Source organism: Cebus imitator, unplaced genomic scaffold (genome assembly GCF_001604975.1).
Source record: "Cebus imitator isolate Cc_AM_T3 unplaced genomic scaffold, Cebus_imitator-1.0 Scaffold24, whole genome shotgun sequence".
Classification (NCBI taxonomy): Eukaryota; Metazoa; Chordata; class Mammalia; order Primates; family Cebidae; genus Cebus; species Cebus imitator.
Window position 1 is genome coordinate 10,412,992 of NW_016107339.1, and position 17,968 is coordinate 10,430,959.

Consider the following 17,968-nt stretch of genomic DNA (forward strand, 5'->3'; position numbering starts at 1 on the left):
GGTGAGCCGAGATCGCGCCATTGCACTCCAGCCTGGGTAACAAGAGCGAAACTCTGTCTCAAAAAATAAAAATAAAAATAAAAATAAATAAATAAATAAAATCAGTATTTTGATTTATTTGGCATTTCAAGGAATTATTTTTTATTGGGATTTGTTGCTAGACAATTGTTGTGTTTCTTTGTTGGTGTTACATTTACCTGCTTTTTTATGTTTTCTGTGTCCTTCCATTGATACCTCCACGTTTGTTGCAGGAGTCACTTGTTCCAATTTTTTTTTTTTATTACTTTTGTAGGAGAGGTTATTTTTCTGAAGTTATATATATGTTGCTGGTTAAGTAGCATACTTTGATTTTGGGTGCCTCTGGTAGTATGATTTTTTTTTTTTGGCAGGGGGTTGTTTTTGGTTTTGGGTGTTTTATTTGTTTTTTGAGACAGAGTCTCACTCTGTTGCCCAGGCTGGAGTGGTGACACAATCTCGGCTCACTGCAACCTCTGCCTACTGAATTCAAGCGATTCTCCTGCCTCAGCCTCCCAAGTAGCTGGGACTACAGGCGCCTGCCACCACACCCAGCTAATTTTTTGTATTTTTAATAGAGTTGGGGTTTCACCATGTTGGCCAGACTGGTCACAAACTCCTGACCTCAGGTGATCCACCCGCCTCGGCTTCCCAAAGCGCTGGGATTACAGGCATGAGCCACCGTGCCCAGCTGGTAATATGGTTTTTGTATAACTTTTTTGGCAGTACACAGGGTCAGGGGTATTCACAGTTTTCTCTGTGGCTTAGAATACAGTTTGGATTGTGGTGAGGTTTTGCCAACGACTTGGATGCCAACTGAGCCAGTCTTTGGACCCTGATGGTGGCATTGGTGGGTTGAGTGTTCCTGTTTTTTAGGCCCCAGAGCAGTTTACATTGACTCTGGTGTTAGTGGGTCCTTGAAGGCTGATTCTTGGGTCTCTGGCTGGGTGTATTGGCAAGTTCTCAAGCCCCTGAGCAGCTGGCATAATGTGGGGGATGGCAGGATAGAGCGGTAGAGCAACCCGCTTGGACCCCAGCAGTCTGTGTTGTTGTTGTTGTTGGTAGCTGTGATGGATTGGAGGGGGCTAGTCCCTAGTTTTATAGCCACCTGTAGCAGGGCAGTGGGTATTTTCCTAAGTGTGCTCAGAGAAGCATAGTTTCTGCTGTCCCTCTCCCAGCTGGGTGGCAGTTGCAGCCGTGTGGCCTCAAGCTTAGCACAAGGGCAATGCCTAGCCCAGCTTTAAACTCTCAAAATGGTGCCAGCTGTTGGCCTGTGATTGAGAGGGTAGTTAGGTTCCCTCTCATATGAACAGCATGGGCAAGACTGTGGAGAGTTATGGTACACTCAAGTCTCAGTCTCACAAGCAGCCTGTTGTCTTAGGTGTGCGTAGAGGAGCCTGGTTTCTCTGTCGCTCTTCAGCCAAGTGGCAGCTGCAGCCAGATCAGTCCGAACTTGCCCAAGGACAAGGTGCAACGTAGCATTAAACTCTCAAAATAGCACTTTATGCCTGGGACCAGAGAGGGCAGGGTCTCTCTTAGACAAGCAGCATGGGGAAGAAGCTGTGGGGAATGCGGTCCACTCACATCTTCGTCTCAACAGCAGCCCATGGCAGGGTGATAGGGACCCTCCCAGGAGTGGATGAGAGTGCCTAGTCTCCCCTCTCCTTCCTCGGAGCAGTGGAGCGACTGCAGCTGTGTCTGCAGATTCCTGGTATCAAGGCTCTCAAAATGGCACCCAGCTGAAGCTACTTAAGACTCAGATACCTGTGGGGATTCTCTGTGGATTCCCTTTTTAGAACATCTGTCCAATCTTTATGCAGTTCTGTATGTCAGACCTAAGGCCCTAGTTAGTCCAGGGCTTTTTAACCAAGATTGTAAAACCCATTTCAGAGTGTGGAATGCTGGGGGTTTCTGTCTTACTGTATCCCCATGTCCAGCTTCCTAAAACCCTTTCCTTTCTTCTGATGCTTCCCATCACTTCTCTGGTGAATCCTAGCATTCTTTCCTAGACAATCTGTTCAAAATTTGGGTGTCTTCTGACTGTTCTGGTTCCTCTCTGTGGATGAGGCATATACTGCCTGTGTCTAGTCAGCCATTTTAAATATAAGTCAAGTCATATATTCTCTAAACTTTTCAGTGGCTCCCTTCAAAATGAATACCAGAGTCCTTACCATAGCCCACACACCACCAAGCAAAGAGAACTTACTCTTCCTTCTGCTTGGAATCCTCTTCACATAGAACTCCTTCATTTTCTTTAAGTCCTTACCCAAATGTCACTTATTAGGGAGATCGTCCCCTGAACACCTAACATAATTAATAACTACCACTTTCCAAACACTTACACCTTATCATATTCACTCATGTAAATACGATGATGCTTATTCTTCCTTTCTCCCTTTTTTACTCCACAACACTTAACGTAATCTAATATTATATATATTTATTTGCTTAATAAGCCTCTCCCTAGAATGTATATCATATGCCAACAAAGTTTTTCTGGTTTACTGCTGTATCTATGTTTAGTACTTAGAACAGTGCCTGGTACATAGGAGGTATTCAATAAATATTTTAGCAAATGAATTGTAGAGAAATATATTGACTCTAACAAATATCACACTGTGCAAACATCAAACGCTTGCCAGTTTCCTGCCCACACCACGTTTCAGGCTCCTGTGCCTTTACGTTTGGAACACCTTCATACACGCTTTCTTACCTATGTGTGGTACACTTTTCTTTACAGTGGTACAGTCTTCTGTTGCTTGTACCACAATAGAGTGAATCTCTCTTCAACTTTTATAGCAAGCCTACTCTGTTAACTCATTCACTCCCTGTGGTAACCCATTAATCCATTCATGAAGGCAGACCCACCTCATGACTCAGTCACCTCTTAAAGGCTTAGAGGTTCCACCTCTTAGTATTAGTAACATTGGGTATTAAGTTTCAATGTAAGTTTCAGTGTAAATGTATGAATTTCAAAGGGGACAAACATTCAAACCATAGCAGTGTCTCTCTGCATTTAAAATGACTACATTCTTTTCACCCATTCACTCATTCAGCAAACTATGGGCACATACTCTGACCTAGGCATTAGGACACAATGGTGAACAATACATGGGCGTTGCACCCTGTTGGATCCTGATTGGATATCACTTGATCTCTTTAGTACATCAGCATCTGGCATTTAGTAACAGAATTTTACATGATTTTTAAAGAGCTCTATTATTAAAAATAATAATGCTGCTAAAGACCGATTCTTGATCTTTATATGAAACCTTTTCCTTCAGTGGAAGTCTGTAGGATAATTTCATAGTGATATGCCTCACTCAGTCTGTTTTCACCTCTTATACTAAAGATTTGTTGTGCACTTTCAATATTGTAACTCTGATTCATTGGTTTTGAATCTTAATTTTTTTTTAGGTGACAAAGTTGTCATAGTTAAAAAGAATGATCTCTCAGAAAGCCATATTTACGAATGAAATAAAATGTCTAGTATGTACTTCAAAATAATCTGGTGTGGGTGGCAGGGTTGGTATACAGTTGAAAATAGACTGCCAATGAGTGGTAATTGCTAGGTGACACTAGTATAATATAATGACATGGGAGTTTATTATTCTTTCTACTTTTGTATATATTTGAAATTTTCCATGATAAAAAATAAATGAATAATGAGGGAAAAAAGAAGCTTAGTATGAGTCATACACAGGAAAGAAAATTCAGATATTCAAATGTGACAGGAAAGTGTGGAAGACAATTCTCTAATCCTATTGAAATTTAAAAACAGGGAACAGTATTTGTGAAAAGAGGAAATTACTCAGAGAAAGCTTCAGGTAGAAAACCAGCATAGACCAGGGCTCCAAAGGATACTAGATGAAATTTGACCACAAGAACAAAGAGTGTACTCTAGGTAGAACATCACCAGTAAAGGCACAGAAAAATGATTGTTAAAGACAAGTATAGTTAATTGCTAGGTTAAAGAGTTTGGATTGCTTGATGTGGTAGCTCATGCCAGTAATCCCAGCACTTTGGGAGGCCAAGGCAGGTAGATCACTTGAGCCCAGGAGTTCGAGTCCAGCATGGGCAACATAGCGAGATACCATCTCCATCTCTACTAACACTTTTTTTTTTTTTTTTTTAAATAGAGACAGAGTCTCGTTCTGTCACCCAGACTGGAGTGCAGTTGGCATGATCTCGGCTCACTGCAACTTCCACCTCCTGGGTTCAAGCAATTCTCCTGCCTCAGCCTCCCGAGTAGCTGAGACTACAGGTGCATGCCACCATACCCGGCTAATTTATTTTGTATTTTAGTAGAGACTGGGTTTCACCATGTTGCCCAGGCTGGTCTCGCACTCCTGAGCTCAGGCAGTCCACCCGCCTTGGCCTCCCAAAGTGCTAGGATTATAGGTGTGAGCCACCGCGCCCAGCCCAACACTATTTTCAAAAAGAAAAAAGCTGTTGTTGTTTCCTAAACCTGTGTATCTTTATTAAGTTTAGGCTCATTTGTTTGCAAGAATAATTTCGAGTAGCTGTGTGTAAGGCAAGGAGCTAATAGCCTAAAAATGCTATTCAAGAAATAAAGTGAGAACTTTGATTTGGGAAAAACTTCAGAGAATTTATTTTCATCTCCATTATTAAGCAGTCTTGACTTGTTACTTTTTAGAATGAAGTTTAAAATACTGTTTCCTTCATTTTCTCAGCACAAACATTTCACTGAAGATATTCAAACAAGGCAGTATCGTTCCTTGGAAGTTCTAATAGGATCTGGCTATAATACCCCTGCTGACATTTGGAGCACGGCATGCATGGTAACGTTTTTTCTCCTTGGCTTTCACTTGTTAAGTGGTACATATGTTACCCTGTTTGCTAATTTCAGTAAACCAGCAAGTTAACTAGCAGAAAAGAATGTAACACAGGTAATTTATCATAGGTATTCTAAATTCTATGTCTAGAGAGGTACAAATTCAAAAACCTTTCTGGCATTTATTTGGTTACTGCCAAGTTCCTGTTAGGTGAAGGAACCAAATGTTTTTTACTACAGATTGTTGAGGGGAAAATAATTAAAACAACTACTAAGAGGTGTTGTTGGTTTTGATTAGGAGATTACAAGTGTCTTTGCATTTTTAGCACTCATCTATTTTTCAGACCAAAGAAACCCCTGAAAACTGCTTCATTTTGTACAGTTCAGCATCTCCTCAGACATTTTTGCAGCTCAAGATGTGAAGCCCGATCATTCATAGATTCATAAATTGCTGTTTTATCCCTGGCAAGCAGCTATTCCAGTGGTCAGATTTGATAATAAATAATTTCCTACTAATTGCCTCACGTAGGAATGTGTACATTGTTTCTTAAAATGTATTATACTCCTTAAGATCTTTAATCATCACAATTTCTAATCATGTGTGTTTACTTGTTTCTCTTCTACCATCTTGTAAGCCCCATGCTGTCAGGAATCACGTCTGTTAGGTATAACTGTGTGGATTCATTGCCTGACACATTTTGAGTGGATGCTTACAATGTAATTTCGATGCTAACTACCCAGAGTTATTGCAGACTTCATAGGTTAAAAGCATGGTTCCCCACAAGACTGCCCTCACTTTAGACACTAACCACAAGCCTTAGGGTCCACAAGCCACCTGTACTTATAATCAACTGGCTACAAATTGAAGGGTTTGCATTACCCCCTCAGCAAGTGCTAAGCTTGCTGTAGTTTTATTATCAACAACACAAATCAAGACACATAGTCTGAGAGTACTAAATGTGAAGCTTCTGTGTCCTCAGGACTTTTCACCCTCCTGGCACATTGATGTGTGTCACTAACAAGGGACACTCACCCAAGCTTCAGGTGTCCAAAGTTTTATTGAGATTTCATTAATTAGGTATTTATTGAATCATTGGCCATGTGATTGAGCTCAGTCTTCAAGCGTCCCCTCTGTTCCCTGGAGGTTGGGGAATTGGAAAGCCCCAATCCTCTGATCATGTGGTTGGTCTTTCCCGTATGTCCAGCCATCATCTTAAAACTATATAGGGGCTGGCCTCGATGGCTCACACCTGTAATCCCAGCACTTTGGGAGGCTGAGGCAGGTGGATCACTTGAGGTCAGGAGTTCGAGACCAGCCTAAACAACATGATGAAATCCTGTCTCTACTAAAAATACAAAATTAGCCAGACATGGTGGTACATGCCTATAATCCCAGCTACTTGGAAAGATGAGGCAGGAGAATCACTTGAACCTGGGAGGCAGAGGTTGCAGTGAACCAAGATTGTGCCATTGCACTCCAGCCTGAGCAACAAGAATGAAACTCCATCTCAAAAGAAAAAAAAAAAAAAAAACAACTATATAGAGCCCCAACGTGAGTCACTTTGTTAATATAAACTTAGATATGGTCCAAGAGACCCACCCTGAATAAAGACACCTAGCACTTGGAAAATCCAAGGTTTAGAGACTTCCCCCCAGGAAACAAGGACATAGACCAATTTCTTTATTGTTCAGTAGTGTTTAATAAATATATATAGACTCCCTAATGAATGAACAGAAACATATTGTGCTCATTTTAATTAACATTTTAATATTCACAGGCAACTCTGGGAAAAACTTAAAAAAGAGGATGGATAACAATTCCAACCTGTTTTAAGTCATAGATTTCTTGCTATCTACATTCCTGAAAAGCTTTGTCTTCAAAGTTAATAGAGATAATACCCTTATAAAGCACTTTGTTGTGGCATATCATTGGTCTTTAAAGCGGGTGGACTGTCTGAAGTAAGGTTTTAATATTGTTGCACAAAAAGAATATTGAAATAAAATCTCAGGCTTCTTTCTTGTCATGCTTTAAAGTTTTGTATTTTGAGGAATTTGATTTGAGTTGATTTGCTATAGAAAATCATAAATGATAGAGATGCCACCAGCTATAAAGTATAGCTAGTTAATAGATTTGCTAACGTCATTTTTAGTAGTGGATTAGTTGTTTATTGTAAAAAAAAAAAAAAATGAGGACCCTGGTTTCTTTTTCTTATTCCACATTCCTATTTTGTTTGGGGGCAGTAGATCCTGCTTGGTGTTTAATATAGTATTTCTAATGTCAGGCTTAAGAGGTAAGGCTGAAAGATAAAGGGGTAATTAATCTTGCCTTATAGTTCTGGACCCACTCACATGTCAGAATCTTGACCAAGGAATGGAAGAATATTGAGCAATTTGTTCCTCAAATGTTATTTTGCCAGTCAACATAGAAAACCAAATGTTGATTTAATTTGATCACAGAGCAAAAATTCTGGAATATCAGAAGTGCCTGAAGAGGTAGATTATCCTGCAAGCAATGTAATTAATTGATGGAAAGATTAGGACCCTCTCTGAGAGGTAATGAGATGAACAAATTGAGATTGCCTACCACACTGATGATTGAGGAATAGTTAAAAGAGCAGTTATAAAGAGGGAAATGGGGCGTAGGCATGGTAGCTTATATCTGTAATTCCAGCACTTTGGGAGGCTGAGGCAGGCAGATCACTGGAGGCCAGGAGTTTGAGACCAGCCTGGCCAACATGGAGAAACCCTGTCTCTACTAAAAATTCAAAAAATTTAGCTGGCCGTGGTGGCACATGCCTGTAATCTCCGCTACTTGGGAGGCTGAGGCACAGGAATCACTTGAACCTGAACCTGGGAGGCAGAGGCTGCAGTGAGCTGAGATTGCACCATTGCACTCCAGTCTGGACAACAGAACAAGACTCCATCTCAAAAAAAGTGGGGGGGGGGGGGGGGAAATGTTCTTCATATCTGTGAAGAACATTAGGAATTAACAGTCTCCAAACATTGGAATCAGGGCAAGTAGGACCATAACTGACAGGATGAGATTGTCTTCTTCTCTGGCCTTTGAATGTCCTTCTAAAGTACAGAAGCTTTTTTGTTTGGTGTTATCCCATTTGTCTATATTTGCTTTTGCTCCCTGGGCTTTTGGGGTCAAATCCAAAAAAATCATTGCTCAGACCAGTGTCATGTCGGCTTCCCCCTGTGTTTTCTTCTAGTAGTTTTCCAGTTTCAGGCCTTATGTTAAATCTTTCATCCATTTTGATTTTTGTATATGGAGTGAGATGAAGGTCCATTTTCATTTTTTTTATATCCAGTTTTTCCAACACCATTTATTGAAGAGACTGTCCTTTTCCCATTCTGTATTCTTGGCATTTTTGTCAAAGATCAATGGATCATACATGTGTGCGTTCATTTCTGGGCTCTCCCTATTGTTCCTTTGGTCTATGCATCTACTTTTTTGGCCAGGACCATGCTGTCTTAATTACTATAGCTTTATAGTATACTTTGAAATCAGGTGGTGTGATGCCTCCAGCTTTATTCTTGTTTTGAGACAGGGTCTCTCATTCTGTCATTCAGTCTGGAGTGCAGTGGCACAATCATGGCTCTTTGTAGCCTCCACCTCCTGGGCTCGAGAGATCCTCCCACCTCAGCCTCCCAAGTAGTGGGACTACAGATGTGCCCCACTACGCCCAGCTACTTTTTATATTTTTTATAGAAATGGGATCTCCGTATGTTGCCCAGGCTGGTCTTGAGCTCCTGGGCTCCAGTGATCCGCCCGCCTCAGCCTCCCAAAGTGCTGGGATTACAGGCATGAGCCATCATACCCAGCCTAGCTGTGTTCTTTGTGCTCATGATTGCCTTGGCTATTTGTGATATAATAAATTTAGATGTGATTCCATATGAATTTTAGGATTTTTTTTTTCTTTTATGTGAAAAATAATACTGGAATTGTGATAGGGATTGCATTGAATCTGATAGATCACTTTGAGTAGTATAAGACATTTTAACAATAGTAATGCTGGGCACAGTGTCTCACACCTGTAGTCCCAGCACTTTGGGAGGCCAAGGCAGATGGATTACATGAGACTAGCCTAGGCAACATGGCAAAATCCCATGTCTACAAAAAAATTTTAAAATTAGCCAAGCTTGGTGGTACATGCCTGTAGTCCCAGCTACTTGGGAGGCTGAGGTGGGAGAATCACCTGAGGCTGGGAGGCAGAGATTACAATAAGCCAAGATTGCACCACTACAGTACAGCCTGGCTCACAGAGCAAGACCTTGTCTCAAAAAATAAAAATAAATCTTCCAGTCGGGCGCGGTGGCTCAAGCCTGTAATCCCAGCACGTTGGGAGGCCGAGGCAACTGGATCACGAGGTCAAGAGATCGAGACCATCCTAGTCAACATGGTGAAACCCCGTCTCTACTAAAAATACAAAACATTAGCTGGGCATGGTGGTGCGTGCCTGTAATCCCAGCTACTCAGGAGGCTGAGGCAGGAGAATTGCCTGAGCCCAGGAGGCGGAGGTTGCGGTGAGCCGAGACCACGCCATTGCACTCCAGCCTGGGTAACAAGAGCGAAACTGTCTCAAAAAAAAAAAAAAACTTCCAACCAATGAACATAGGATGTATTTTCATTTTTGTCTTCAATTTCTTTTATCAGCATTTTATAGTTTTCAATGTACAGTTCTTTACCTCATGGTTAAATATGTTTCTAAGTATTATTTTTGTAGTTATTGTAAATGGGATTGTTCTCTTGATTTATTTTTCAGATAGTTGTTTACAGAAATGCTACTAATTTTTGTGTGTTGATTTTGTATCATGCAACTTTACTGTGTTTGTTTATAGTTCTAATGGGGTTTTGGTGGAGTCTTTAGGGTTTTCTATATATAAGATCATGTCAGGCCAGGCTTGATGGCTTATGCCTATAATCCCAGCACTTTGGAAAGCTGAGGCAGGAGGATCACTGGTGCTCAGGAGTTCGATACCAGCCTGGACAACATAGTAAGACCCCATTTCTGACAAAAGAAATGAAAAAATTAGCCAGGTGTGGTGGCACACACCTGTAGTTTCAGCTACTTCGGAGGATGAGGCAGGAGGATCACTTGAGCCCAGGAGTTGAGGTGACTGCAAGCTTTGATTGTGCCACTGCACTCCATCCTGGATGACTGAGCAAGACTCTGTCTTGCCAAAAAAAATTAAAAAAAAAAGTTATGTCATCAGCTAACTGACATTTGTACTTCCTCCTTTTCTGTTTGGCTGCCTTTTAAATGCTCTGGTAAGGATGGTACACTGGTTTTATTTTGGATTGTTTCTTAATAAACTATCTTTTTTAGCGGTTTTAGGTTCACAGCAAAATTGTACAAAAAGTACAAAGAAGTTTTATCTGCTCCCCACACACAGAGCCTCCCTGGACACTGCTGATCTGCTCCAGAGTGATACGTTTGTTGCAAACAGTGAACCTACATTGACCCATCACTATTACTCAAAGTCCATAGTTTTATATTTTGCTTTATTATGAGTTCTGGCAAATGTATCCTTCACTATTATATACAGTATAGTTTCACTGCTCTAAAACTCCTCTGTGCCCTGCCTATTAATCCCTTCCTTCCCCCACACCCTGGCAACCACTGATATTTTTATTGTCTCCATAATGTCAAGTAGCTGGAATCATACAGTATGTAGCCTTTTTAGATTGGCTTCTTTCACTTAGTAATATGCATTTAAGGTTCCTCCATGTCTTTGTGGCTTAATGGCTCATTTCTTTTCTTTTTTTTTTTTTTAAATAAAGACGGGGTTTCACCGTGTTGGTCAGGCTGGTCTTGAACTCCCCTCAGGTGATCCGCCCGTCTTGGCCTCCAAAGTACTTGTATTACAGGGGTGAGCCACCACGCCCGGCTATAACTCATTTCTTTTTGGCACTGAAGAATATTTCAGTGGCCTCCCGAAAAGCTGGGACCACAGGCATGCAGCACTGCCATACCTGGCTCTTTATTTTTTAACTTTAATTTCAGTATCTTTACTGAACTCTATACTATATATGAGACCATGAGATTAAAAAAAAAAAAAAATACTGGTGTCAGGAATGATTAACAAGTTTTGGTGAATAAGAATCACATCTGTTTCTGTGTTGTTGGGACTATAAACCTTTGGATAACTAAGGGTAGAACAAGTATCTGCTCTGTCATTGTGGTTCAGTTTCATAATAAACGAATGAAATGTAAAACAAGCTATGCCTAGCAAGGAGCCATAGCACTGCTGACATTGAGAGATAGTACTTGATTCCTAACCTATCCTGAAACTTTTGGTTTTGTGGTCTCCCTCTGGGTGGCAGTACCGTTTTGAGAAAGGCTGTTCTGTCATGAAATTGCAGAAACTGACACTGGTGAGCCACCAAGACTTAAACTTGGGTCTAAATTGAGAATATGTGCAACAAGATCATCTTGATGCCAAGAGCTAAGAAGAAAAAAAAAAGAACATGCCCCAACTAAGTCCTGGACTCTACAGTTCTTAAGGTTGTTTGGGCTACTTAGTACCATTGATGAATCAAAATCGACCTGTGACTAGCACTTACTTTGTAACTGTGCTTCCCTATCAATATGGTCATTTTTAAAAACTGTTGTATTGATTTTTGAGACTCTACTTGTAATCAGTGAGAATTTATGTACCTCTCCCCCCCATTACCCTGACATTATCTTTTCATGCTGCATGGCACTTATTCCCAAGGATATCATTTCCTAAGACACTCTCAAACACTGTAAGAGGTTCTATTACAGGAGACTGGCTTTTCTTTTCATGATTGGAGAATGCCAGTCACCTAGGCTAGAGTGGCTCTTGACTCCCTTTACACTTAATCTGCTGATGTTCTGAAGACCTAGGAATCGGGAACTCTCCATCTGGGACAGTTTAGGGAGTACTTCCCATGCAAAGGATGTACTTGTCAAACACTCAAGAGTCATAAGTAGACGTCTGAATTTTTTTGTTTGGTACAGAATCTCAGTTTCTAGCCATGTGTGATTATAATGTAAGAACTGTTCTTCTCATAAATAATAACTTGGAATTACCTTAATATCCAGGTGTGCTCCTTTCTGGCCAAAAAAGAGAAACTCAAGAGGGCTGAATTGCTCGGGTTTAGGGTGGGGAGGTTTTGGCATGAAATAACCACATAGGATTTCTAATATTCCTAATGAATACCATTTGGAAAATGCTATGCTATCTAATTTTCATAAGTGCCTATTTAAGTATTTACTGAGTCTTTGCCGTTTTCTCCATTTTATTAAGATAGGGGCATAGAAGGAATGCTGTAAGAATTAGGCATTTTTAAAAAATGATCTGTAAATTTTTTCAGGGAAACAAAAGTTAATTCATATTGAGTCAAATAGCAATAAGCTTTCCAAGGGCCTTCTTTTCTTTTGTGCTTTCATATGCTATCCTCTTTTTCTTAGGCCTTTGAACTGGCCACAGGTGACTATTTGTTTGAACCTCACTCAGGGGAAGAGTACACTCGAGATGAAGGTGAGTCTCCGTAACCATGGATGTGTGTGTGGTATTTACACTTTCCACATTTGACTAACATAATTTATTAGTACTGAAGAGTCTTAGTCTTGTTAGTGTGCAAAACGTATATAAATCCCAGAAAAGTTAGAAATAATAAAATACATTTTATATTAGGTTTTTAGATATTTTCTGAAATATACTAAAGAGCTCTGTCAGAGTCAGAAGGCCACAGCTAACCTAAAACTTCTGTGTGCTGGACAATTTTTTCTTCAACATCTAGTTATCTTCCTTTCTGTATATGTATCAGTGGTTCATTCTTTACCAAGTTTGAGTTTGCCTGCTCATCAACCTGTTGCTCAATTATGCCTCTAAATTTATTTATAGGTCAGACTATATCCTATTTCTATAAATTCTGCCAACATTTAGCAGAATTTATAATATGGATGTCTCTAGCCTGTTATTCCCCCATTCTCTTTTCTGGGTATAAAACTGTTTTTGTTTGTTTGAATTCCGTTTTAAAACAAAAGTAGAATGGATTTACATTTTGTAGCCAGTAGGAAAAGCCCAAGCTGCCAGTTACTGTCTAAGAGACTGTGGAAGCAGACAACTGTATGTGTCTGATTTTTCTATCATGGTGACATCCAGATAACTAAATGGGTTAATAACCAAGAAAATGTTTTACACAGTTGAGATAGCTTATGTTTTATTTGTAGGATTAATGAGGATTATTTTGAGATCACTACAGCATCTACTCTCCCAGTGTACAGAACGTGTTCCTTTTTGTACTTTCCTTGAGCCTTTGGGAACTCAGATTTCATGCTCTATGGAACCGAGTGCTCTTTGTTTCTCAGAATGTGGTCTTCTGGGATTTTAATAGGTAATGTTAGTAGGGCTTGCTAATATCCCTAATGAATACCATTTGGAAAATGCTATGCTGTCTAATTCTCATGAGTGCCTATTTAGGTACAGTTTGGACATGCTTTGTGTATATAAGCCCCATGTTAGAGGATACTACAATTACTACTTGATTGTACCTATTCTCTGCTTGCTATTTTTCTGGGTTATAGGTTTGGGGTTATAGGCTTATAGTAGTTAGGATTATAGGCCTATTATGTATGACCAGGCACAGTGGCTCACGCCTGTAATCCCAACACTTTGGGAGGCTGAGGCGGGCATATCACGAGGTCAGGAGTTCAAAACCAGCCTGGCCAATGTGGTGAAACCCCGTCTCTACTAAAGATACAAAAAATTAGCCAGGCATGGTGGCACGCACCTGTAATCCCAGCTACTCTGGAGTCTGAGGCAGGAGAATAAGTGAGCCAAGATAGTGCCATTGCACTCCAGCCTGGACGACAGGGCAAGACTCCATGTCAAAAATAAAATAAAGAAACTACCTACTATATTTGTTTGGGAGGGTAATTTTGTTTCCTCTTTATTTCCCAAGGTACTCCATGTTAGTGTATCGTACAGAACACATAGTGGCTAGAATTATATTTAGTAGTACCTTATGCTACTAAACCTGAAAATTTTAATGTATATGCAGAGTCCCAAATAAGGGGACAAGGAAAAACCATCTTTGCTAGATAATTTAGATTCTAATTTATTGCATCCTATACCAGTTAATACTATTAGGTCAAACATCAGCACCTCCCCGCCATGCTGTTCTACTGCAGTTTGGCCTATAAGAGCAGGAACAAGCAGACGCTTACCCTGTGACTAGTGTATGCATAGTTTGTTACACTTGTTACACTCCAGCCTGGGCAGCAAGAGTGAAACTCCATCTCAGGAAAAAAAAAGAACTTTAAGAAGTTCTCTTATAGTTTATAAGAGAAACTATAGTCTAAGTTTTTTGTTGGTATTCTGATTTTGGTTGTTGTTAATGGTAAAAACACATGCAGGTACTTGTTACCAAACCATAAATTCAGTCAAAACCACTCAAAGGTTGTAGGGTTGAAGTCCTCTTTAAATGGCAGCACTAACTCCTTTACATGAGAAAGAGATAACCTGAAACCTTCACAAATTCCCAGATAATAGGGATGTCTCCAGCATGTTATTTCCCCTATAAGATACATAACTGGAAGTTTAACCCTTCATGATTCTATAACTTACAGGATGAAAGTATTTAATAAAGCTTGTTTTCTGGCCAGGAACCATCATTTTTTAAAAAAACTTTTATGTTCTGCCTGGGTGTGATGGTTATGCCTATAATCCTAGCACTTTGGGAGGCTGAGGTGGGTGGATCGCTTGAGCTCAGGAGTTTGAGACCAGCCTGGGCAACATGGCAAAACCCCATCTCCACAAAAATTACAGGCCAGGCACGGTAGCTGATGCCAGTAATCCCAGCATTTTGGGAGGCTGAGGCAGGCAGATCTCTGGCCAACATGGTAAAATCCTGTCTTTACTGAAAATACAAAAATTAGCTGGGCATGTTGATGTGCGCCTGTAATCCCAGCTACTCGGGAGGCTGAGACACAAGAATCACTGGAACCCAGGAGGCGGAGGTTGCATTGAGCCAAGATCATGCCACTGCACTCCAGCCTGAGTTGAGAGTGACACTCTGTCTCAAAAANTGCAGAGTTAAAAAAAAAAAAAAAAAAAAGCAGTAGATCTACCTGAGATGTGTGTACTGGTTGGTCCCAGACTCACACTCACCTCCTGGCTAAGAGATTGCACATCTCCCTGGTGGTGCTCATGGTCCACATTCATACTGTGATGGTTATAAGTCACTATATTACTTGGATATTTTAGTGGCCCACAGATCATCAAGTAGCTATACTTTAAAATGTTTGTGCTAATTTTTATTTTTAAGAAGTGAGTTTAGAAAAGAAAGTTTTAGACAAGACATAAGATAATTGGTTTTCATTTGAGTTGCAGCTCATATTAGCCCTGAAGTTTCAAGTTAGGCCACTCATGCTTTTTGAAGTTCCATTTTCTCATCTTTAAAATAGGGTATCAGCCAGGTGGTGGCTTAGGCCTGTAATCCCAACACTTTGGCAGGTCAAGGCAGGAGGTTTGCTTGAGCCTAGGAGTTTGAGACCAGCTTGGCAGTATGCCAAGACCTCATCTCTTTAAAAAAAAGAAAAAAAATTTTTTTTTTTTTTGCTCTTGTTGCCCAGGCTGGAGTGCAGTGGCGTGATCTTGGCTCACCGCAATTTCTGCCTTCCAGGTTCAAGCGATTCTCGTGCCTCAACCTCCCAGGTAGCTGGGATTACAGGCATGCGCTACCATGCCCAGCTAATTTTTGTTTTTTTTTTTTTTTTTTTTTTTTTAAGTAGAGACGGGTTTCTCCATGTTGGTCAAGCTGGTCTTGAACTCCCGACCTCAGGTTATCCACCTGCCTCGGCCTCCCAGAGTGCTGGGATTACAGGAATGAGCCACTGTGCCTGGCCTACAAAAAAATGTTTGAGTCCGCCGGCTGTGGTGGCATATGCCTGAAGTCCCAGCCACTGGGGAGGCTGAGACAGAATGATCACAAATAATAGTTCTAGAATGCCTAACACATATTAGGACAGTTATTTTAATCTAACCTAAAGAACCTACCTGAACCTAGATAGAGAGACAAAATAGAAGTAAAGATGAAGATAAGCCTCCAAAATCCAGAAGGGGACTTGCCAAGTACTATCGGGTGACCAACCACCTGAAATAATTCTTGGCCTTCCCAGTCAGTCTTCCCTTCAGTATCCTTGGTGTTATTTGTAGATACTTTTAAACAGCTAGTCCTTGAAAAAGCTATTCATAGAAAAACTTCTTTTACAGCTTGTCCTTGATCTGTTCTTCTTACCCTTCTATTTTAGAGCACATTGTGCACATTATAGAGCTGATAGGCAGAATTCCAAGATGCTTTGCCCTCAGTGGGAAATATTCACAGGACTTCTTCAATCGCAGAGGTATTACATGAATTTTAATCGAGGACCCAGGGAGACTTCAGGAAGCAGAGCATTCACACCAAGATTTTTTTTTAGTTATCACTGAATCCACAAAAATTTGACTTTGTGGATTCTCCATTAGATGGATAGAATCCTCCTCTTCCCATTTAGGATAGAAAGCAAGCCTGAAATGCTTTACAGAGAGGTGTGCATGCTACTCTTTCTGCTATTTTCTAGAGCTGCATTTGTTACTCTTGTTACGTATCTTTTTTTTCTCCTCTTGAAATGTTTGAAATATACAGATCACATTGCATTGATCATAGAACTTCTGGGGAAGGTGCCTCGCAAGCTCATTGTGGCAGGAAAATATTCCAAGGAATTTTTCACCAAAAAAGGTAAAATAAATGTGTTCCCAGACATTAAGGGGACAGAAATATTTTAAAATGAAGAGGTAAGCACATGTTCCCAATGTCCTACAGAATGATGGGCCTGCCTTGAATGCTAACCTGTGACTTAGCACAGAGGTAAAAAAGTGGTCAAGAGGAGAGGCTGGGACCGGGCACGGTGGCTCACGCCTGTAATCCCAACACTTTGGGAGTCCAAGGCAGGAGGATCCTTGAGTCCAGGAGTTTAAGACCAGTAACATAGGAAAAACCCCTCTTTACAAAAAAAAATTTGTTTTTAATTAGCTGGACATAGCGACACACACCTGTGGTCCCAGTTACTCCGAAGGCTTGGGTGGGAGGATCACCTGAGCTTGGGAGGCCCAGGCTGCAGTGAGCCATGACTGTGCTACTGTACTCCAGCATGGGCATCAGAACAAGACCCTGTCTTAGGAAAAAAAATGAGCAGAGACTGGAACCAGACTCTCAAACCCTGGCTACTCCACTAGCCATGTGACCTTTGACAGGATCTAACTGTGCCTTAGTTTGCTGATTTCTTAATAAGGATAATAATGTATACTTCTTACTAAATGATTTAATATGTATAGTGCCTGCACAAAGGTGGTTGATTACTTCTATAGCACTTCTGAAAAATGGGCACATTTTTTGCTGGCATTTGGTCTAAGAACTGCCTCTACCAAAGGGCAGGTAATTTAAACTTCTTACATAATAAGGGCAGGAACTACATCCCACTCATCCCAGTGACACCTAACACAGTCACTCAAAGTACATTAGTCACGCAAATGAACTTTACACTTCAGTTTTATGTATTTGTTATTAAAAAGAAACAAAAAACAAAACTTCCCATATTTGGCTTGATATATTTGAGATGGAGTCTCGCTCTGTAGCCCAGGCTCCAGTGCAGTGGCACAATCTCGGCTCACGGCAACCTCCATCTCCCGGGTTCTAGCAGTTCTCCTGACTCAGCCTTCCAAGTAGCTGGGACTACAGGCGCACGTCACCATGCCCCAGCTAATTTTTTGTATTTTTAGTAGAGATGAGGTTTCACCATGTTAGCCCAGATGATCTCCGTCTCCTGACCCCATGATCTGCCCACGTCAGCCTCCCAAAGTGCTGGGATTACAGGCGTGAGCCACCACGCCCAGCCAATAATATATTTCTTATGCATTGCAAAAAAAAAACCCTGAAATGTGAAAACCTGATCTAGAAGCAAACAGCCTGGTTTTTTTTTTTTTTTTAATCCCCATTGTGCCATGGTTCCCTTTTTCCTCACAACTTCTACAGAAGTGCTAAAAAAAAATGACTTTTCTCAATCCTTGACAGGAGCCATCCTCAGAAACTACCCTTTCTTTCTTTTCTTTTCTTTTTTTTTTTTAAATGTAGTCTTGCTTTGT

The 17,968-nt window shown here is 40.7% G+C and overlaps 1 protein-coding gene across 1 annotated transcript in view; it reads left to right on the top strand.

The window, feature by feature from the left end:
- SRPK1 (SRSF protein kinase 1) overlaps window positions 1-17,968 on the top strand; it is an 83,614-nt gene that overhangs the window by 63,251 nt on the left and 2,395 nt on the right. The window contains exons 12-14 of the mRNA XM_037736208.1: window positions 4,710-4,817; window positions 12,253-12,322; window positions 16,473-16,565. Coding sequence (XP_037592136.1) covers window positions 4,710-4,817; window positions 12,253-12,322; window positions 16,473-16,565 — 271 coding nt within the window. The remainder of the gene's footprint in view (window positions 1-4,709; window positions 4,818-12,252; window positions 12,323-16,472; window positions 16,566-17,968) is intronic.